Source organism: Furipterus horrens, unplaced genomic scaffold (genome assembly GCF_987537825.1).
Source record: "Furipterus horrens unplaced genomic scaffold, mFurHor1.1.pri manual_scaffold_9, whole genome shotgun sequence".
NCBI classification, from domain to species: domain Eukaryota; kingdom Metazoa; phylum Chordata; class Mammalia; order Chiroptera; family Furipteridae; genus Furipterus; species Furipterus horrens.
In genome coordinates this window covers 6439436-6463109 of record NW_028327179.1, presented here as the reverse complement: position 1 = coordinate 6463109, position 23674 = coordinate 6439436, and the positions used below count along the sequence as shown (strand labels likewise).

The 23674-nt window shown below is 51.2% G+C and overlaps 1 protein-coding gene across 3 annotated transcripts in view; it reads left to right on the top strand.

Moving 5' to 3' along the window:
- The first annotated feature begins 20345 nt into the window (after positions 1–20345).
- The window catches only part of EEPD1 (endonuclease/exonuclease/phosphatase family domain containing 1), a 72241-nt gene continuing 68912 nt past the window's right edge, over positions 20346–23674 (top strand). For 2 of the 3 annotated variants that reach the window (XM_090287025.1, XM_090287023.1), the window contains exons 1-2: positions 20346–20810; positions 21133–22115. In XM_090287025.1, coding sequence (XP_090143151.1) covers positions 21238–22115 — 878 coding nt within the window. In that variant the 5' untranslated portion in view covers positions 20346–20810; positions 21133–21237. The remainder of the gene's footprint in view (positions 20811–21132; positions 22116–23674) is intronic. The other variant, XM_090287024.1, reaches the window with a different exon arrangement.

Genomic DNA, 23674 nt, shown 5'->3' with positions numbered 1-23674 from the left:
ACCCCACACACACAATTGGCCCCCACACCCTGACACCTTCTCTCTGTTGGCTCTTCCCTGGGTCTTGTGTCCCACGAGAGAGCGAGCCCCGCCTCAGCGGCCACCACACTTATCACCCCTGCAGGTCACCCAATAGCTATTCATTGAGTCAGCTGTGAGTTGGTGCTTTCAACAAATTCTAAGGCTAACGCTCGTGCAATCCTGTGAAATCACTACTGCCAGCAAGAAAACTGGGTGGACATGCCCCTCTGGTGTGCTTGATGGTGTGGGGGTTCACGTGAGACCCCCTGCCACGAGGCTGTAACGCACTAAACAAGAGACAAGGTCCCCCCAACCCAAGTCTGCCCAAGAGCCGAGGCTTGTGGTGGCACCTGGCCCCGGTGGCAGTTTTCACTGGGGTCACCAGCCTCAGACTAGGGGAATCATATGTCAGGGGGTTGCCCACTCCTACCCCTACTCTTTGGAAACATTTTTTAATTTTTTAATCATTGATTGTTAGAGAGAGAAGAAGAAAGAGAGAGCGAGAGAAAGAGGAACACTGATCTGTTGTTCCACTTATCGATGCGTTCATTGGTTGATTCCTGGATGTGCCGTGACCGGGGATTGAACCCACAACCTTAGCGTATCAGGACGACGCTCTAACCAGCTGAGCTATCTGGCCAGGGCCTCCCTGGAAAATGTGACCTGAAAGCAAATTAATTCCCTGGCTTCGTGTGAGCTCAGCCCTCCCTGTGATTTCTCTGGGGCTTCTCCTTAGTTCTCTTTCCACACGACCTACCTCAGTGTTTTCCATCCGTCACCGTTTTCCGTCAAGAAATCAGCCCCAGTGGAAGCCTTTCATGAGTTGAAGAAGTTTCTGGGGTCTCAGGAGGTGTCAGCTCTCTGGCTCCACCCTCCTGCCCATCCCCCCAAAACAAATGGTCTGTCTTGTCTGACACTCAGTGTTTCGCTTCACATTCGGGGCCCCTTGAGACCTAACCTTTTAGCCCAAGCACTGTGAAGAAATTTTTAAAAAGCTCAATTTTTCCAACTAAGCAAAGTTCCAGGCGCAAAATTCTTCCTTTGAATTAAGTGACAGCGTGGTGGGGAGGGGAGGAGGAGGGGGAGGCAAGGCTTGGGAAGTAGGCAAGCTTTGTTTTGTCCTGCGGCGAGACGAGCTTGGGGATGTTGTTCTGGGCCTCGGTTTCCTCTTGGGTAAAACAAGGTTGGGAGTCAGTCTCCTCCAGTCTTCCCTGGGGATCCCCAGTTCCTCGGGAAGGCGGGCTCCTTCCCCTCCCTGGGTAGTACAGACACCACCGTGGTGACAGGACAGCGTGAGGGTCAGTCCCGGCACTGTCACTGATGGTTGTGGCACCCCCGGGCAGCTGCACTCCCCGCCGGGGTGTCGGGTCTCTCTCCTGTCAATGAGAGATGCAGACCAGCTGGTCTCTAGACTAGGTTTTATTTGACGATTAAAATATTGAAAAGCACTGTTAGCTGCCTGGGAGGTTCAGTTTCAGGGTTGAAGAGGAGTCTCAAGAGACAGGGGTCTGCTTTTCATGGGTGGGTTCGGGGCTGGAGCCTCAGTCATTACCCTGCCAGGGTCTGCCTGAGGGTCACACAGCTTCTCAGGGGTCAGCCCCTCCGGGGTGGGACAGCTGAGGCTGGCGAAGAGCTGGGGAAACGGGCCCAGAAGGACAGTGTTGATAGGACATCAGAGGAATAATGAGGCAGGTGTTCTCCAGGGGCCCCGGGACGCAGGCATCACGGAGGAGGAAGTGGTGGCTCAGAGGCCTACGAATGCACCCGGGTCTCCCCACACGGGCTTTGGGGTTCCGGCCGTGCCGTGTCCTCCGCACACAGAAGCCACTTCTGTTTCAGCTGGTCGTGACTGTAAGAAAGGACACCGCAGTGTCAGCTGGCCCTGAAAGTGGCGGGACTGGGTTCCTCTAAAGAGCTGCCTTCGGGGGCACCGTTGGTCCAACGCACTTCGCACAGACGCTCCTGTTTCTATTTGTCGGCACCGTTAGTCGCCATAGGTACAAACCGTCGTTTCCAGGGTGGCGTGGCTCACAGCGATGTGTGATTTAAAAATGCGAGGACTTCTTTTCTGGCCCAAATCTTAAGACCCAATGAAATGGGGGTAGGAAATAACCATTCCTCAAAAAGGAATATTGATTCGATTTTCATGTACTTATCAGCCAGTTGTCATTGCAATTCAGTTTCTCTACGTTGTGCCAAATATTTTAGACATCCCTCTCTACTCTTGCTGTTGAATAACCGTCACTAGCTGTTCCAAAGCAATCAGGGAGCCGTGTGCATGCAGAAGGAGCTAGAAAAGGGAGAAGAGAAGCCAAAGGCAGTGGCCACTGTGAGCCATGGAATCTCTTTGGGCTCTTTCTTCTTCGGGGGACAAGAGACCTGCCACCTTCCCACACCCCCTCTCCCCACACACCCTTGTTTTTTTCACATTCGGTGGGGTCACACCTGATCCACTCCTCAGGTGTGGGTATCCCTCTCCCCAGGCATCTAGCACAGACACAAGCACCACCTGGCGCCCTATCCATGAGGACCCCGGTTATGGGCGGTAAAAGGGGCTGATAGGTAGGGGCTTTTCAGGGACCCCCTACAGACCACTGGGAGGCCTCCTGGTGCCCACGTGGAGCGTGGTGAGGCCCAACCTTTGTGGAGGTAACCGCACGTCTGCAACTGTGGCAAGTGCACAGTAACCCCGAGGGGGTGGGACTATTGTTATTATCCCATTTAACAGATGAGAAAACCGAGGCACGATGGTTAGGGAAGTCAGCCAGCGCCACACACCTGGTAAAAGGGCGGAGTCAGGATAAAAACCCGGAGTCCACACTCTTTAAAAAAAATTTTTTTTAATTTATTGATTTGAGAAAGAGACCGAGAGAGAGAGAAACATTGATTTGTTGTTCCACTTACTGAGGCATTCATTGGTTGATTCTTGTAAATGCTCTGACTGAAATTGAACCCACAACCTTGACATAGCGGGACGACGCTCTAAACCACTGGGCTACTCAGCCAGGGCCCAGCGTCCACACTCTCAGCCACCACCCGACCGGCTCACAATGACACATCCATGTGCCTGGTGCAATTTTACCAGGTATTGAGAAGGACGTGGAGAAATGGGCCCTTGCTGTAGAGGTCATGACTTCCTGGCCACAGGACAAATTCCCCTGCTCCCAGAGACACCGTGGTCAGATGTTTTAACTTCTCTGGTTTCCCTTTGACCATCTATAACATGAGGTTAATAACAACACCCACCTCCTATGTTTGCTGTGCGAATGAACGAAGATAAGGCTCTGGCCCAGCCCCTGGCCTGAGTCAGCGCTCAGTGCATGCTGCCTTCTGCTCCTTCTAAGTGCAGACTTTCTACAGCAGGTCTGAGTCACACCCTTGGAGCTCAGCTTCCTAGAAAAACCACAAGGATATTTGCTGTTGACCCAAAGTAACTCCCCAGATGAGCCAAAGTGTGGGACTTTAGATCCCAAGCCCTTGAATTGTATTTCTAGTGTTTTCGGAATATTTCCAGTACCCTTCTGATGCCTGGGCCATCAGAGGCAACGCGCATAACTGGTCGGTGTTCACAGACCCCTCTGGGTGGGTGTGTTCCTGCTGCCTGGACGCGGGCCACACTGTTTCCTCACGCCTGAGTCACACGCCTGAGTCACACACCTGGCAGTTCTGTCTTGTCCTCCAGCAAGTGTTGTAATGGGCTCTGGCCGTGGTCGTTAAAAGCGTAGAAGGTTCAGGAGCCTCACCCCATGTGCTCAGCCCACAGAACCCTTCTAGCTGTGGGTCAGGACAGCTTTGGAACTGAGGCTGACGGAGTTCACAGCACAGACATGAAATTGTATTTCTGTCAATGCTCCAAATCACTCCCACCTTCCCCTCTCCTGATTTTACAGGCTAAACCCTTCCTGAGGGTCATGGTGTATTCCTTTTCCCTGGAATCGTTTGCACACGATCTAAGCATTAAAACACTTTTTGTCTGGCTCCATGACAGCATCACGCACCACTACCTGGGGCGTGGTCACGTCCTTGTTACTCAAGAATGCGACAAACATTTACTGAACTCCGCCTCTTTGCCAAACACTGTGACAAGAACAAGGGTGATAGGGTGGGCCACACCTGGGCCTGGCCTGTGGGTGACATGGGGACAGCCGCACAAACAAGTGGCCGAAGCTGGAGGGGCTGGGGTGAGACACCCACGAGGGCCCCTCCTCCCTCCGAGCCCTGCATGGCTGGCCGCCCCGTCATCTGTCCCCTCTCGCCAGGATGCTCCTGTCCATCTCAATGGCAGCAGCCCCCTCATCCCCACGCTCTGCCACGTTTTCTTTTCCTGCCGGCACTTATTATTTCAACACTTCACGTGTTTGTTCACGTGCACATCCTGGGTTCCCCCACCCGGGAGACACCACGGGAGCATCTCCCGAGTGTGAGCAGAGCCTCTGAGTGGAAATGAACGCAGGAACGACACGCGCGCAGATGTGAACGCGCATCACCACGCGGGCTGTTGGCGAAAAGTTCACGCGCGCTGACGGGAGCCACGTGACGGCCATCCTCGACACAAGGGGTTTTTCCTGAGCACGTTGGTCCGGGGTCTTCTATGACTCCAGAATAAAGCAGACTCAACTCGACCTGAGAGAAAGGCTGTAACGGGGTCCGACAACTCAGAAACACACACCTGAGCAAAGAGGGTCGTTCTAGAGACGGTGGGGGAAGAGCCACTATTCGTTTTGCTGCTTCACCCCTTCACCGGCCTGAGTACAAGAGGTCAGCCAGACGTGGGGGGCTGAGACAGGACAGCCAGCAGCCGTGCCCCTGAGTATGCACAGCCTCTGCCATCACACGAGAGGCATGCATGTATGCAGAACACGTTTGTATGGAAATGTGTATATGCACACGTGCATATTTTTATATGTTTACACACGCACAGGGGGTGGTAAAAATATAGAACACTGTGTGGCCAGACTGGCTAGCCTCTCTGTCCTAGCTTTCAGGCACACCTGCAATGATGCATTCTAGAACATTCTTGGCACTACTGATTAGTGAGTTAACTGGCTGGCAAAGTCCCATGAGCATTGGAAGCATTAGTGCAGGTCTGGCCCATGGTTTGACATTTCTGGAGGCTTATTTATCCAGGAAACATATGCAGAGCCCTTACTCAGTGCCAGGCACGGAGAGAAGTTGGGCTCATGATGAAGACAGACGGACAGACAGGTAACTGGCTGCAGGGGTCCGGGGCAGGGCTGAGACAGACTGGGGTTCTCAGGTGGAGGCATGCGGGGCGGAGAGTGGGGCGTGGCAGTCAGGCGGTGAGGGTGGCCCACCGGGCAGAAGAGGCGCCATGTGCAATGGCTGGAGAGCACAGCAGCCTGCAGGGTGGGAGACGCGTGGGGGTGGGCAGGGTCCACAGATGTGCCCGCAGAAGCGGGCAGGGGCCCCATCGACAGGGACCTTGTGTTTGAAGCCAGGGAGCTTGACCAGGGAAGGGTGTTGCTCAAGGATTGCCGCAGACCTGCCGTGAGAAAGAAGACGCACGAGAGGGAAGGAGGCCTCTGCTTTTAGTTCCTGGGAGTGCAGACCGAGTCGAGCAGATGGAAATGAAAGAGGGAAAAGGGAAGACGCTTCAGGATGGGGGAGACTGATAGCACGCGACAGAGAGGCTGAGAGGGAGGGGACGCAGAGGACGGGAGCCACTGCGCCCAGGCCCTGTTCCAGGCTCCCGGGCTCCGTGGCACACGGAACAGACTGCCGGCCTGGCCTCCTGGCGCTGCCGTCTAGTGGGAGGGGCCAGACAGAAAGGAACCAGCAAGTCAGCAGGTAGTAGACCAGAGCTAAGTCCTCAGTAGGAAAAGAAAGATAGCAGTGCTGGCAGAGAGGGTGGACAGCTTGCGGTTGTAGGCAGGGCAGCCTGTGAAGACCTGCAGGATGTGGGGAAGCCAGTCCAGTAGCTCTCTTGGGGGCAGTGGGAGGGGGGTAAGAGCATTCCAGAAGGAATGAACAGCAATGCAAAGGCCCTGAGGCAGCGTGTGTCAGCAACTTCAAAAGGCTGGAAGGACCAGGGAGGCACATAATCAATGAGGTGAGAACCGTGGGCTAAACAAGTAGGGGCAACAAGGATTGTAAGCGACCTCACAGGCCACTGTAAGGACTTGGGCATGTCCTCTGAGTGAGATGGGGGTCAGTGGAGAGCCGTGAGCAGAAAAGGCCTGATCCGACTTTAGTTTTTGTAGGCTGACTCTGGCTTAGGGCTGAGAACAGATGGGGAGAGGCAAGGGCAGAGGCTGAAAGACCCGTCATGGGGATGGCCGTGGAGAAGGTGAAAGTGGTCAGATCCTGGATGTATTTTAAAGGTCAAGCCCTCAGGTGTTGCCGATAGATTGCATGTGTCTGAGAGACAAGAAAGTCAAGGTTGACTTGAAGAGCTGTGGCCTGGGCAGCTGGAGGATTTGAATTGCCACCTTCCAAGGTCAGAAGATCAGAGGTAGAGCTGGTTTCTGGGTAGGGATGGGGATAATTATGGGTTTAGCTTGGGAGAGGCCAAGTTTGAGATGCCAGACAGAGATACCCAATGATCAGTGAATTATAGAGGTCTGGACCTCACCTGACCTTCAGATGGAGCTGTGGTCAGGGCAGGTAGGAAGGCCAAGCAGGTAGTACCTGCAAGGTGTCATGCTGGAACCAGCCTCCCATCTCTTAACATGTCTGAAATTCTGTCTTTAATGCCATGATTCTTAATGGAGCTGTTGATCATAACCACTAGGGAGGTGTTTAAAGGTATAAATTCCTGGGCCTCACTTCAAACCAATAGAACAGTAATCTCAGAGGTGGAACCCAAACCTAGAAAGTGATCGTAATGGGCACCATTGGATAAGATTCTCCATGTAAAAGGGCTTTCTGTTGCTTTTATTGCTGTTTTAAAACTAAGGGGGTCAAGAGAATAAAAAGACAAGCCATAGATTGAAAGAAACTATTTGCAAAATATGTAGCTGATTAGGGACTATTATCCAAAATACACAAAGAACTCTGAAAAGTCAACAACGAGAAAACAAACCCTCCCATTAAAAAATGAGCGAAGATCTGAACAGACACCTCACCATATTTGCAGATGGCAAACACACATATGAAAAGATGCTCAATACCATAGGTCATCAGGACACTGAAAATGAAACCAACACTAAGACACCACCACGTGCCTATTAGAACGGCCGAAATGCAGACCAACGACAGACGCTGGGGAGGACGTGGAGCCGCAGGGACGCTGATTCGCTGCTGGTGGGACTGCTGAACGGTTCAGGTGCTTTGGGAGGCGGCTCCGTGGTTCCTTACAGACGCGGACACACTCTTACCATGCAACCCAGCTGTCACATTCCTTGGTACTTACTCAAAGGTGTCGAAAGCCTGTGTCCACACAGACAGCCGCACACTGATGTTTATGGCAGCTTCATTCATAGTCACCAAAACTCGGAAGAAACCAACATGTCCTTCAGTAGGGGACTAGAGAAGCAAATTGTGGTCCATCCAGACGATGGAATACCATTCGATGCTAAAAAGAAATGAGCTCTCGATTGAGCATCGGCCTGTGAGCCAAGTGTCACTGGTTCGATTCCCAGTCAGGGCACGTGACTAGGTTGCACGTCAGGTCCCCAGTTGGGGGCGCGAGTGAGAGGCAACCGCACAGGGATGTTTCTCTCCCTCTCTTTCTCCTTTCCCCTCTCTCTACAAATAAATAAACAAACAAACAAATAAATAAATTATTTTTTTTTTTTAAAGAAATGAGCTCTCAAGGCATGGAAAGACGTGGAGGAACCCAGAGTGCATGTTCCTAAGTGAAAGCAGCCCCTCAGAAGCAGGATTCCAACTCCACGACGTAGCGGAGAAGGCAAAGCCATGGACACCGTGGACAGGTCGGTGGCTGGCGGGGGCTGGGGGTGGGGGAAGGGAAGGATGAACAGGCGCAGCGCAGGGCACGTTTAGGGCAGTGAAACTATTCTCTTATGACACTATAATGGTGGACAGGTGTCACCACACATTTGTCAAAGACCCACAGAACGCACAACACCAAGAGGGAACCCTAATGTAAACTATGGACTTCGGGGGATAAGAAAGAAAAAGAAACTTAGGGGGGTGAAAGTTTATGAGGGAAGACAGAAGAAAAGCACATAGTGATTGAACTCACTTTAAAGTGTTCATGACATCAAATGTCATTGGCACTCAGAGCGTGCAGAAGGGAGGGGAAAGTCAGAGTGCCTGGAAGTTGTGCTGCGGGCAGATCTGGGTCTGCCTGGAGAGGGGCTCCCCTGGGTGTGGGTTGGGAGGGCAGCACCCCCAAAGCTAGGTGCCAGGAGGAAACCCAGAGGAAGAGCTCCATCATCACCCCACTTCTTGGACCTCAGCTGAATGCACGTCTCAATCCTAGGCAGCCCCTGTTTGTCCCTGCACCCCTGCAGGTGTCTCGACCCCCGAAAGAATTGAAAAAGTCTCAAGGAGGTGATTGTACAGCCACGTTCATAGTGGCATCATGCAAATGCCCAGAGAGTGAAGGCGATCTAAGCGCCCACCTATGGATGAATGCATAAGCAACATATGACATGTCTGCACAGCGGGACATCACTCAGCCTTAGAAAGGAAATTCTGGCACATGGTGCCGCACGGGTGAACCTCGGGGCTGTTACGCTCAACGAAATAAGCCGGTCACAAAAGGACAAGCATGTGGGCTTTCTCTCGTGTGAGGTCCTGAGAGAAGTCTAATTCACAGAGACAGAGGTGGCGCAGAGGTTGCACGGGGCCTGGGGGCAGCAGAGGAGGGGATGGGGAGTTGGTGTTTAATGGGGACAGAGTTTCCATTTTGGAAGATTTAAAAAAAGGGTCTGGAAACTGATGATGGTGACGTCTGCACAACAGCGTGACTGTGCTTAATGTCACTGAAATGGACACTTAAGAATGGGTAAAATGGTCAATACCACAGTTAAAAAAAGGAGTGGGGCACTTTCACTAACCAAGATTAAGCTCCCTTCAGGCTGGCTCAGGTAGGGCGGGTGGGGGCACCAAGGGACCCGGCCCCCCAGGGCCCGGAGCAGGGGCAGGGGTCGGGGGTCAGCCTCCACCTGGTGGCTCCCGGGCCACGCTCTGTGCCGGGCCTCACAGCATCTGCGCTGCCTGCGGCTGGCTTCCTGGCCTCCCTGCCTAGCCCGTGACCCCGCAGGATCCTCCCTGCCCCCCGACTCTCTCCTCAGACCTCCGCCCTAATCAGCTTCCCTGCCCACTGCCCGTTCTGTAGCCCCCAATTTGCATTTGAAGGAATCAGATCGCTCCCCCCATAGGGGAGAAACAGGTGTGTTATAAGCGGCTGGCAGCTTGTGGGCGGGTACCCCTGACCCAGCCAGCTCTGCCAGGTTAGTGGGGTACCCCGGGCGGCCAGGGCACGGGGCTCTGGCCACCCCCTCTTCTCAGCAGAGGCTGTGGGTGGCAGGGACTGCGGGTCCCATGATGAGAACAACAGCACCCTAATCTGAAACGGCAAGACTCACCGGTTCTATATTCATCCGTCATCAGCTGCTGCCTCCCGTGGCGTCCCCACAAACCTTTCCATCCTGTTACCTTGTTGCTCATTTAGTCCAGAAATAGCAAATCACGCGCAAGGCAAGGCCTGCCTTATTCATTTTTCTATTCCCCCATCACCACATGGTAACGCTCAAATGTTTATGAACAAACTCATTAATGGGAAAATGAAAACATAGAAGGAGAACGGGACTGGGAGTCTGAAGACCCCGGCTGAGTCACACAAGGTCACCTTCTGTCTAGGTGACCTTTGAAAAAGCAGCTAATTTCTCTGGGCCTCAGCCTCAAATTCTGCAAAATAAATGGCCAAGGATGCATCAGTCTCTCAAAGTGTGTTTCACGGCGTCCTCCGGAAGGAGTCAAGTGGTTGTTTTTCCAGGGGAATTTCTCACAGTCGTCAGCATGCTAAAGGGCCCAGTGCACTTCCCGGAGGGAGGCTGACGTACAGAACACTTCCCAGTTCGCTTGTCCACGCAGCCCTTTAAACTTGGACCCTACTGTGGGTCACGGATGCACATGGCTTCTCAGGGCCGATTCAGCCTCAGAGAATCTCAGCTTTGCTGCTACCTGCTTTCTCACCTGGAATAACTTGCTTCGGATTTTAGATTTCAATGATTGTCACTGGCTTTTTTCATTTCCTGTCTGTTGTTCATTTCCTCGTGGTTGTCTGTGGCCTGCAGGTAAGCAAGGTCACTAAGTCAGAGGCTATGAAGTTGCTCCTCCTTATCTCCGGACGAGATGGTACCTCCTGTTACCAAGAAAGATAAGGCGCTGCCACAGCATGTCACTGCCCCTGACAAACCGGGGGGTGGCTGGATTGTCATTTCGCTGCCAGATCCTTATCTCAGTCATGTGATTATTGGGCGGCACCCTCTAACTTGTGAGTTTATTGCAGGAAAGTTAACTACCTTTCATGACTTTGATTAACGTCCAGATATTATAACTGGGGAGCAAGGAGCACTGTGAAATCAAAATCTGGGGTGCCCAGGGCTGCCTACGACCTGGGGAGTACTCACTCCCCTGTAGTGTTCTACTAGATTAAACAGCAGAAATGTGTTCCCTCCCATTCTGGGGGCTGCAGGTCTGAAATCAAGGTGTTAACAGTGCTGTTTTCCTACGAAGCCTCTAGGGGAGGACCCTTCCTTGACTCTTCCAGCTTCTGAAAGCTCCAAATGTTCCTTGACTTGTGGCCCCATCACTCCAATCTCTGCCTGCATCTTCTCATGGCCATCTTCCCTCTGCATCTAGGTTTTCCTGTTTTTATAAGGGCAGTAGTCATATTGGATTAGGGGCCCATTCTTTAAAAACAAATTTTTTTTTCTTTTATTTATTTCTGGGGGGAGAGGAAGGGAGGGAGAAAGAGAGGGAGAGAAACATTAATTTGAGAGAGAAACATTGATTGGTTGCCTGTGGCACACTCCCCGACCCGGGGAACAAACTCACAACCCAGGCATGTCCCCTGACCAGGAATCGAACCCACGACCTTTTGGCCTGCGGGATGATGCCCCACCCACTGAGACACACCAGCCATTTTAATGACCTCCTCTTAACTCAATTATATAGGCACTGACCCTCTTCCCAAATAAGACCATATTCACAGGTATCAGGAGCTAGGGCTTCCACAGATCTTTTGGAAGAAATGATTCAAATCCTAACACCACTCATGTCAAGAAAAAGCATGTCCGGGTGCCAGCAACATGCAATGTGTTATGCTCAGCCCCCTGAGCCCTGTCTGTAAGCAGTGACCACCCACTCTCCCCTTGCAGGGCCCCTTCTTGGTTTTCAGAGAGAAGAGTCCAGAGTCCAGGCGCCTTCAGCACAAAAGGCAGAGTTTAGGGCCAGGGGTGCCACAGGCTTTGGAGGCTATATTTGCAGAGGAGAGTCCATTCCTGAGTCAGCGAAATGCGGGGCTTAGAAGTCAGTTGGCCTCTTTAGAAGCCTGCCCCACGCGGGGGTCGCTGCGTGACTCTGCATGCAGGCCTTGACCACTCTGAGTTCTGGCTTCCTTGCAGGTAGACTGAAGACACACCAACCCCAACCCAGGAGGTGGCCCCCGGGGGAGATTTTGCGCCCCGCCCCTGGAAGATATATATGTGGCAATTGCAGCAGCTACTTTTGGTTTTCACTGTGGAGGTGGTGCTGCTGGCCTGCAGTGGGTGGAAGCCAGAGATGTTGCTAAACATCCTACAATTCGCAACAGTCCCACCCAAACAAGAATGATCTGGCCCGCGGTGCGCACAGTGCCAGGCGTGAGAAACGCTGCCCATCCTCTGGGGCTGATAACGAACTTCGGGAATGAGGCATTCACGGTGCCCGGACACGGAGTCAGCCCCGTCACTGGAGGTCCTACACGCGGAAAAGTGGGGTGTTTGTGACAATCCCATAAAAACACCTGAGCACACTAGGATTTTCAGAGCACGAAGAGGAAGAGGACCCAATGAATTAATTACGAGTGCCTGAGAAACGTAAAGAATGTGAAAACATGACTGGCCGATGCAGACAGCGAGGCAGACAGGGGGATGAAAATATTAATGGGGTGCTTGTCGTGCCGCAGGCTGGCACTGCTAACTACATCACCTCATTCGGCCATTTTGACATTATAAGGCTTTTCATTCCCAGTCTGTAGGGGTGGGAACTGAGGCCCACAAGAGGTAGTGTCCTGTCCCTGGGTCTTGCATTTGTACGTGGTAGAGCTGGTGTTTGAGCTCAGGGCCCTCTGCCACCAAGCCCAGGGCTCCCTGTTGCCACTACCCTATTCCCACATAGTTCCTGCAACTGCCAAACTTACTAGCCATGAACCCCACCTGGGGCATGGATACTGAGGAGCGTAGCCAGGGAGACCTGGCAAATCAGGAACCTGGCAAAGGGGTCTCTGAGGACCTCTGCCCTTCGGAAGTCTCCTCTGCTCTTCCCTGCATGTGAGTCCGGGCCCCTCCGTGTGTTCTCTCTGGTGGTCCAACAGCCGGGCCAGGGCTGCCCTCCAGGAACAACCCATGATGCTAAACAGTGAACCCACTTACTCTCCCTCTTCCAGCTTCCCATGGCAGGTCCCATTCTCACAGGGGAACAGAGCACAGGCGACCTACACAGAGGAGAGCATTTAATTTGACCAGAGGTGTGACGACAGCTCAAAAAGGGAATGGAGAAAAGAAAGCGCACATTTTTAAGGGGTTTGAATATACGTGAAGTGGTATACTGTCGCAGGAAGGCAGAGAGCGATAAGCGAAGGATGTACACTATAAATCCTAAAACGACCCCAAATGCCTGGACCGGGTGGTTCAGCTGGTTGGAGTGTTGTCCCATACACCAAAGGTCACAGGTTCGATTCCCAGTCCGGGCACATATGTAGGTTGCAGGTTCAACTCCTGGTCAGGGAGCATATGGGATGCAACCAATCAATGTTTCTCTTTCACATGGATGTTTCTCTTTCTCTCTCTTCCTTCCTCTTTCTCTAAAATCAAAAAACATCTAATGATACAAGATTTATAGCAAATAAGCCAAAAAGGAGGTAAAATAGAATCATAAACAGTAATCAATCCACCGACGAAGATATACAAATGGCCAGTAAGCACATGAAAAGGTGCTCAGCATTATTTATCATCAGGGAAATGCAAATCAAAACCACAATAAGATATCACTTCATACCACTGGGATGGCTAGAGGCAAAAACCAAACCAAACCAAACCAAACAAACAAAAAAAAACGATACTAAGGAGTGTTGGAGAAAGTATGCAGAAATAAGACCCCTCATCCACAGCTTGGGGATGGAAAATGGGGCAGCCACTTGTGAACAGTCTGGAAGTTCCTCAAAAAGTTAAACTCAGAGCTACCATCTATCCCAGCAGTTCCACTACTGGGTATATATCCAGGCGAAAAGATGCAAATATCAACACCCAAACACGAATGTTCAAAGCAGCATTATTCACAACCAGAAGGTAGAAAGAATCCAGATGTCCATGAGCTGACGACTGGATAAACCTATGCAGTCTCTTCATACAGCAGACCCCACCCAAGACGAAGGATGGAGTTCTGACACCTGCTGCAACGTGGATGGGCCTTGGAAACCTGACGCTAAGTGAGAGAAGCTGGTCACAGAAGACCACGTATTGTATGACTCCATTTATATAAAGTTGACAGAACAGGCAATTCTAGAGAGACAGAAAGTAGACGAGTAATTGCTTAGGGCTTGAGAAGGGGTAGTAAAGAGAGGATTTGGGGGTGATAGCTAAAAGGTAAGAGGTTTGGGGGGGGGATGGTCAAATTGTCTATAATGCTGTGTCTCCTAAATTCCTCCTCCTCGCCCCCCTTGGACCACACTTTGGAGGATGTGCTTTAAGGCCTTGGCAGTTATTTTTTAAGGGAGTTATTCCTGGAAGTGGACCAGACCTACCAGGCCTCGCCTTTCCGGGATTTAGGAGGAATGTGCTACAGAAGAACATCAATGGCCATGGTCAAAGGCGAGAGAAGGTGAGACGCAGGAAAGTGCATCATGGAATTGAACCTGGCATGGCGTCGACAGTGGGGACCCTGCTGCTGCCAGGGGACCCTGAAGTGGGAGGCAGGGCAGATGAGACCCACCTGCTGTTAGTAGGTGTATAAAAGCTTCTCTCCTCCCCCCACCAGCTGCAGCCAACGGTGCTCTCTCCTGGCACAGTGGCCTGGCTGAAGGAGCCTCCTCACCCACCCCCAAAGTGCAGGGTCCAAGGGCATGGCCTTAATTTACCTTAAAGTATGAATAGTAGCCTCACTCCTTCTTCTGACTCTGGCATATTCTGTGCCAAGAGAGGTCTCCTGATTAGACATCCAGAAATCAAATTAACGGGGCTTTTCCAAGAAGAAGGTTTCGTAAACCCCAAATTTGATAAACAAGAAAGAATAAACTGTTCTATGAAAAAAGGAAGTCTGAAACTAACTGGAAATGTTGCTTTTAAGAGGAAATGAATAAAGCCAATAAAGCTAGAGTTCCTAAGTGTAATAATGATGATAACCACATTTCTTTTAAAGATTAATGAATATTAGTTTCTGTAATCATAATAATTCTGGAATTGGGGGGCCCACAAAGGGCCTCTGATGGTAAATGCTCTCCACTTGGTCCTGTACACAGAGCTACCTCGTTCTTTGTGGTCTTGGCTCCAATAACCTCCAGCCAAGTGCTCCATAAGAACAGTGAGGTGATTGCAGGGGGGCGGGGGTGGTGGTAGAGGTGGAATTGGGTGTAAGGGGGATAAATGGTAATGGAAAAAATACAATAAAAAATAAATTAAAAAAAATAATGTGCCAGTTGGAAAGGCATTGAGCATGTCAGGGACATGACAAAGGCCTTCAACTGTCAGCCACTAAATGAAACAAAATATCAGTCAGTAGACTATGAACTTTAAAGGAGAAACTTGATGCAAAGAAAGCCCACCTGGTACTGCCCAAGTTTCGCTCCACTTCCCCGGGGGAAGGCCAGCTTCGCTGATGGAAGGAGAAATAACACCTGGGGCTCCCTGGAAGTGGTGAGTGGAAGGGCCTGTTGTTTTGAACTGGTGTTAAGCTCTGTGGAGGGGGCTGATGCTAAGTCATGTCGTAAAACCAGAACAGATGCAGGTGTGTGCACGTGAGGATGCCGGGGAGCTGTTTCTGCCCTCCATCCAGCCAGAAGAAACAGGCTCCTCTCTTGGGCTCATCAGCGACTTCTTGGCGAATAGGCTACACATCTTCAGACAGACAAATAGAACCTAAATGTGACTTTTTTTTTCACAGTCTTTTGTATTTAGTTTATTGTCATGGAAATATTTTGATTAATTCTCTTTGAAAACTTCATTTTGGGGGAAAAAAAAAGCTTACACAATAGACAAATTGAACAGGCCTGTATCTCTTACAGGAATTGAATAAATATGAATAACCTTCCAAAAAAGAAAGAACCAGGCCCAGATGGGTTCACTGGTGAATTCTACCAAACATTTAAGGAAGAAAATAACACCAATTCTCTATAATTTCTTGCAGAAGGGAGAAATGGAAGGAATACCTCCTGACTGTATTCTATGAGACCAGCGTTACCCTAATACTGAAACCAGACAGAAACATTGCGTTGTTTGTTTGTTTATTTATTTACATTTATGTTGTTGTTCTATTACAGTTGTCCCATTTCCCCCCATCATTGCACTGCTTTATACAAAGGAAGCTTTCTGTATACTTCCATGATGTCAGTTAAGTTGCGGCATCATTCTGAGACCAATCACTCAGAGTTTAAAGAATTGAATATTTTAAGTGTAGACATTACGAGCTTTTTAAAAGCCAAAAATTATTCTTACTTTTCAAACCAGGAAGACAAGGCCCCCGAAGCACCCCGCGATTTTTATTGCTTTCATTCACTGCCATATTGTGCTTTGTAAGATATTTGGTCTTCATCCACAGTTCCTGGCTCCCAGCTCCCCGAACGCTTGGAATTTATAAGTGTTGAGAGTGGTAAAGGTGTCTTTTATGTTAATGAGGTGGCTTTTGGATACCACCCAAGGGTGGTTGCCAGGAGAACCAACCATGTGATTAGAAGTTTGGAACTTCAGTCCCATCCCCTGACCTCCAGGGAGGGGAGATGGACTGAGATTGAGTTCAGGTGCTGGAGCCAGTGACTGAGCCCACCAAGGCTATGTAATGAAACTTTCATAAAACCTCAGGGGGACAGCCCATTGGTCCATTTATTTCTAGAAAGCCCCCACTCTCGGGAACCAGGAAGCTTCCACTGTGCTGGCCCCAAGGTCCACAGGGACTGAAGCTCCTTTATTTGAGACCTTGCCCTAAGTACCTCTTCATCTGGCTTTGATCGCATCCTTTAATATCCTTTGTAATAAATCGGTAATCTAGTGAGTAAATGCGTTATCCTGAATTATGTGAGTTGTTTTTGCAAGTTATTCGAACCCAAGGAGGCGGATGCTGGAACCTCCAATTTGTAGCTGGCAGCCAGTAGGTCAGAAGCACAGGTAACAACCCGAAGTGTGTGTGCGTGTGTGTGTGTGTGTGTGTAGGGGGTACAGTCTTGTAGGATTGAACCCTATCCTGTGGAACCTGATGCTGTCTCCAGGTAGACAGTGTAAGACTTAAGTTGAGTTCTTGGACACCCTGGTGGTGTTGGAGAATTGTTTGTTGGTGCAGGGGGCTCCCTCCCCCACACTGGAACTGGGTCCAGGAACTCTCTTCATCCACATAAACAAAAAGCTCTTGTTTTTTGGTTTGTTGTTATTGGTTTTGGAACAGGGAAGTGTTCTTGGGGCAAAAAGGTAACAAAATCACTGTGGATTATCCCTAGCTGTGACAGGTGCGTTTTTTGCTCTGATCTCATAAGGAGCCATTGTTCTAGAATTCCAAGCTCCTATATAAGGCCCTGGCTGGACCTAGGTTTGTGGTTCGTCTGGGTCAGGAAAACTGGCTTTTTGGTCACCTGAAGGAATAAACCTTTTTTTTTTCTCAATTGGCTTTTTATCAATTTTGCTTACTATTTTTCTTTTTCACCCTCTTTATTCTTTTCGATTTTTCTCATTAGTATTTTTTATTCTTTTTCCTTTTTCTCTCTCTTTTTTTAATTGCAGGAGCAGAATATACAATATTCCATATCCCCTTCTGCATGTCCATGGGAAACGTGCTTTATTGCGGTAGCCATCACAACATACTCATCTACCACTTTACGAGAGAAGGACCCTGAATACTTCAAAATTCTCGTGACCCAACTGGAAGCAAACAAGCAGACAAACCAACAAAATCACTTTCTTTGAGGAGTATTGAAGCCTGGTGAGATCATCCTAACAATGGGACAAGTGTTGATGAGTTATAAAGGGGCCCGCATTTGGAGCTGTGGCACTGCCTTATCCTGCTGAGAATACAGCCCCGGAAGATCACATCTCTATGCTGAGTACTGACGTGAGACAGCCACTTCAGTATTTCTGTCCTTAAGTGATGACAGTGCATTCTCGCTCCTGGTACCCTATCTGCTGGGGCCTCACCCATAACTGCAGAATGGTCACTGAGTTTCTGCTTGCTTGACACTCAGCTTCTTGGGTGACATACTCTGCTCCCTGTTAATCCCCTCCTCTCCACCCTGGGTCACCTACTCCTTCCCAAAGTAAGCCCATCTTTTCTTTTTCTTTCTTTCTTTCTTTCTCTTTTTCTTTTTTCCTTTCTTTCTTTCTTCCTTCCTTCCTTCCTTCCTTTCTTTTTCTTTCTTTCTTTCTTTCTTTCTTTCTTTCTTTCTTTCTTTCTTTCTTTCTTTCTTTCTTTCTTTCTTTCTTTCTTTCTTTCTTTCTTTCTTTCTTCCTTCCTTCCTTCCTTCCTTCCTTCCTTCCTTCCTTCCTTCCTTTCTCTTTCTTGCTTTCTTTCTTTCTTTCTTTCTTTCTTTCTTTCTTTCTTTCTTTCTTTCTTCTTTCTTTCTCTCTTTCTCTTTTTTAAGTTCCAAGAGCATCCCTTTTTATTTTTGAAGATTTTCCCCAACTTTATTGAGGTGAATTGAAGTATACTGAACTACACATATTTAAAGTGTATTATTCTATCAGTTTTGACATACATATACCCATGAAACCATGACCTTGCAAACATTTTCAAGTTCCCTGGGTCCTTTTTCATCCATTCCTCCCTCCATCGAATCCCTAAGCATCTGTGATCTTTCTGTCTCTGTAGATTAACTTGTATTTTCTTGAGTTTTATATAAAGGGAATCACATAAGATGACCTTTCTCTCTTTTTTGGGCCTGGTTTCCTTCAGTCAGTATGATTCTGAGACTCTTCAGTATTGTGTGTATTAATAGCCTGTCTTTCTTGCTCAGTTGTATTCCATTGTATGGGTCTGCCATAATTCATTTACCCATTCTCTACTGGTAGATTTGGGTTGTTTCTGGATTTGGGCTATAATAAGTAAAGCTCCCAGGCTTTCTTATTTTCATTTCTCTGTTAAATATTTAGGAACAAAATAGCTGGGTCGTATGGAGACTACATGCTTAACTTTTTAAGAAACCACCAGTCTGTACCATCTTACACTCCCACCAGCAATGCAAGAGCGTTTTGGTTGCTCCATGTACTCACACCAACACCTGCCAATTTCAAATTCAGCCATCTCATTGGGTCTGGTTTATTCTCATGCACAACAGTTTAGCTGCCTGCTGGCTTCATTTCCACCAAGGAGAACGTGTGCTTAGTTTACAGGGAATAAGACTAGATCACATCTGTTGTGCCAGAGAAGTTAATAGTGATCTTCTTATGCTCCCAAGTGTTGTGGTTTGGGTAGAAAATAGGTTGGTCTCTCTATTTCTGATCCAACTAGCCATGGCCCCAGTTTGCCCATCCATAACCCCAAAGGCCAGCAAGGCATTCTCTCCACAAAGACTTTTCCTGCCTCTAAAAGGGATTTTCCTGCTTTTCCTAAACATTTTTTTTTTCTTACTCCAACTGGATTACAGGAGGAAGGGAGGGGCATAATGTAGTGTGGTACTGAGGAGGGGGAACGCGTGGAAGTTGATAGATGGAGGGCGTCAGACCAGGTCCTGATGACATCGTTTGAGCTGGTTGCAGCTATGCTTGAGGAAGGGAGGTCTACTCCTTAACTCGCCCCACCTTTTTTTTTTTTTTTTTTTTTTTTTTTTTGTCTAAGCTAGTTTGGCTTGGATTTCTATCACTTGCAATGTAGAGTCCCGACTAGGAAGCACAGTCGGGACCGTGACTCAAGGCAATAGCATTTTACCAAGCCTCGGCTGCCTCTCATTTCACATCTGTCTTCCCTGAGAGTTACTGTTTTTGCTGACCTAGCCCTGGGACCTGAAAGCAAAAGCCCTGGGCACTTTGGTTGGGGACGAAACTTCAGAGAACACTAAATGACCAGGGCGAGAGTATTTAATGGCATTACCACGTGGTTTGTTTAATCGAATACTCTAGCTTCATGTATCCACTGTAATGCAGCAGAATCTTTCATCTTTAATTAAATTGTCATTTCCAGGGAGCATTTCCTTCCTTCTTAATGACCAGATTTAATGCTTAAAGAAACATAGCCATATTAGCTCAGGGCTAAATGTGCAAATGAGCAGCCCTGTAAGTGACCTATGTGAACACGTCTCTGCAGTGATTTACTAGCGTCGTTTGAGGACATCTCTGTGTGAGCGGTGCAAAGGTAATAATACACTAGTGGGAAAAAAGAGGCTGAAAGTGGGGGGCAGGCAGAAGTTAAAAAGATCTCATCCATCCCTCCTCGAAAGTTCTCGGATTTGACTGAACTGAGCGAGGTCCCTGACCCCCAGGAGTGCCTAGCTCCTGCCTCAAGCCCCCAAGACGAACTAAACTCGTCTGGAAGCCAGGTGGTGACCGTCCCTGGGCGCCCCTCTCCACCTTGGGGCTCTGCCCTTCGATAAGCAGCCTCAGGCGAGACCGAACAGCCTCCAACCCGCACAGCCATCTCTGGTCCCAGGTAGCAGTCCCCAGATCAGGACCCGCGCACCGCACGACAGCCTTCCTGTGACTCCCCCCAGCACCCCCAGCGTGGGCCCCGCCCCCCACTCCCTAAATCCCGCCTCCGCGCTCCCGAGGCCCGCCCCGTCCCGCCGTAGCCCCGCCTCCCAGCTCCTGGGTTCTATCTCCACCCTCACGCGCTCGGGCCCGTCCCCGCGCTTCGTGGCCCCGCCCCCAAACTCAGAGCCCCGCCTCGCGCGCGCCAGGGCCCCGCCCCCGCGCTCTCGGGTTCCGCTCTCCCAGGCCGCGGCCCCGCGCTCGGGCCCCGCCCCCACGTGCCCTCGGGAGTCCCGGGGAGGAGTTGCCGCGCGGGAGGAGGCGTGGCCGTGGTGCCGGCGGAGGCGCGGGCGGCGGGGCCCGGACTTTGGCTTTGACACGGACGGCGAACGGGACCCGGGCGCTGGTGCTGGGCGCTGGATGCGGTTCTGGCGGACCCCGCGTCCGAGCGGAGCGCAGGACTTTTTGCCTGGATCCGCGCAACTGCGACGCCGCCGCGAGTCCGGGTGCAGCCGCGGCGGTCGGGTTTCGCCGCGGGTGTCGCCGCCCCGCAGCCCTGCAGCGCTGTCGGCTCTGGGAGAGCGACTCTGAGAGTTTCTCCTGCAAGAAGAGCCGGGACGCGCGGCCCGAAGCGGCGTGGGAGGGATCCGGTGGCCCGGCGCCTGGCCCGCAGCCGCGCGGGCACCAGGGCTGGAGGCAGGGCCCCAGCGCAGTGCGTGGCCGTGCTTCGGCTTGGGAGCCGCAGGTGGAAGAAGGACGCCCCGGGGGAGCGGCCGAGAGGTGGGGCGCGGGGAGCGGCGGCGGGGCTGGTGGGAGCCAGGAACGCCGCCGTGCCGCGCTAATGTGGACGGAATTCCGGCGGAGTGCGAGGTGTGGGCGGTGAGGGTAGGTCTCTTCCCCGGAGAAGCCGTAAAGCCTTTCGGATCCCGGTGGGATAAAACGGGACCTTTCCAGGGGAGAATCCCAGCCTCTCTGTGTGTTCAGGGTTCAAGGACAGCCACCAGCCCGGGACTCCTGGTGAGGAACTCCAGTTCTAGGTAGGGAGTGCTAATGCAAATTGATTGAGTCAATTGATTTGTGTGTTTATTAATTTGTTTTCCAGGTGGCCAAGTGAAAGGTGCTTTTGGAGCTTTTCTGTGCCTGTAAGGTCCACTGGGCTTTCTTCTGTGGCGGCGAGGCCTTCCCGGGCCCCTGATTTTGGCCGGTCATGGGGAGCACCCTGGGCTGCCACCGCTCCATTCCCAGGGACCCCTCGGACCTGCCCCATAGCCGCAAGTTCAGCGCGGCCTGCAACTTCAGCAACATCCTGGTGAATCAGGAGCGGCTGAACATCAACACGGCCACGGAGGAGGAGCTGATGACCCTGCCTGGCGTGACCCGCGCTGTGGCCCGCAGCATCGTGGAGTACCGCGAGTACATCGGGGGCTTCAAGAAGGTGGAGGACCTGGCTCTGGTCACCGGCGTGGGCGCCACCAAGCTAGAGCAGGTCAAGTTCGAGATCTGCGTGAGCAGCAAGGGCAGCTCCGCGCAGCACTCTCCCAGCTCCTTGCGGCGGGACCTGCTGGTGGAGCAGCAGCCTCACCACCTGGTCAGCACCGGGGCTCTCACCCCGCGTGTCAACATCAACACGGCCACCCCGGCTCAGCTCATGAGCGTCCGAGGGCTCACCGAGAAGATGGCTGTGAGCATCGTGGATTACCGCCGGGAGCACGGGCCCTTCCGCAGCGTGGAGGACCTGGGGAGGATGGGCGGTATCAGCGCCGCCTTCCTGGACAAGATCCGGCCCCAGGTGTTCGCGGAGCGGTCCAGGCCCCCATCCACCCACACCAACGGGGGCCTGACGTTCACCGCCAAGCCTCACCCCAGCCCCACCTCGCTGAGCCTGCAGAGTGAGGACCTGGACCTGCCGCCAGGTGGGCCCACTCAGATGATCTCCACTCGGCCTTCGGTGGAGGTTTTTGGCGGCACAAGGGATGGGCGGCCTGTGCTGAGGCTGGCCACCTGGAACCTGCAGGGCTGCTCCGTGGAGAAGGCCAACAACCCCGGGGTGCGAGAGGTGGTGTGCATGACGCTCCTGGAAAACAGGTGAGGACAGGAAGCACCGAGGGGGTTGAGTGTGCAGGCAGGTCTTGCATGGCCTCATCTGTGCATGCAAATGAGTGGACTTTTGGGGGTAGGAAGAGGGCAAGAGGATTTAATCAGTGCCCTTGAGGCCCCAGCCAGTATTGTCACCTGCAGCTGACCTCTCCTTCTGCTCCAGGATTTTCAGAATACAGTTGTCTGGGCTTGTGGCTGTATCATGAATGTGGTATAGCTGAGGACAATGTAAAATTTGTGGGTAAGTGGAGATGGTATTGGTGTTACTGCTTTGGAGAATGTTGTGTGACTCAAGACTCCCTGGGTCTACACCACATGAGGCCCTCAGAGCCTAGGAACTATACTGTGAGAAAGAGCTAGCCGGATTTTTTTTTTTTTTTTTTTTTTTTAATGAGTGGGAAAGTCACTTCTGTTTCACTAAATATGCCTCTTTGTGTGCCCCAAATCAGCTTAAACACCAGGTATTGGCAAACACACGTGTGGTATATATTTACCAAAATGCCATGAATGAATCACTCTTCATTCTTTTTTCCTTATTTAGCCTGAACTTGGTTTTCAGGCCCGCAATTGCGGCACTAAATGAATGTAAGCTCTTCTGTCCCATAGCCCGAAAAGGTGTGATGAGGATTGGCCACCTTTTCCCATTTGAACCACAGAAGAATCTGTGGGATGGGCCCTTATCACAGTGTTTACATTATTCACAAGCGTGTTCTTTGTAGGAACTTCTGCGGACCCCCCCCCCCCATAAAACTGAAACAATATTGTGGTAGCAGTAACTCCTGCTGTTAGTAAAATACTGACTTGTCTGATGTCATCAGCTTTGGGACGGAAAGATATTTTTATGGTCACTTCCAGGTCAGAGAGCCTCTGAGCCTGACACCCTACAGAGGTGGTGTGTGTTTGTGGCAACTGGTCACCTCTTTGCACTGGTTGTTGGTGACACTGGCCTGGCAGCAGTTGGGTGACGTGGAGTGAGCTCAGGGGGGTGGGGGCGGTGAGGTGATGGGAATCACAGCACCCTGTGGCAGAGCATCAGGATAAGTGGGGGAGGAGAAAACCAGGTCACGGCGTTTCGCTGCCACTGTCCCAGTGGCACATTCCCGTTGCTGAGGATGGAGAGACTGCGCACCAGCTCAGAAACCTGGGCCCGGGAGTCCCTGAGCGCACGTCCCACACGGCTGTATCCTCTGCTTTGCAGCGTAACTCACGCCTCTGGCAAAACGATCTTGTACACAGGTGAGAAGGGGACTCAGCCCTGGGAGATATTTCTCCGGAATGCTTGATAATGGTCCTCATCCGTAGCAGCATGGGTGTGTGTAAGGGACAGGGGAGGGCAGGGGGGCAGGATGGCTGTTCAAGTCCCATCAGGGGTGTCCTTAAGGCCCACTTTGGGGGGTGGAGGGGATGAATCAGGACCTGGGGTTGCCCCAGGGAGAAGGACGGTCTGGGCAGCTCTGGCTCCTTTGCATGACAGTGATTTTTCAAGAGCTGCCTCTGGAGCAGCACTGGCATTGCGTCTGACTCAGGAGCTCTGGGTTTGTGTTTTC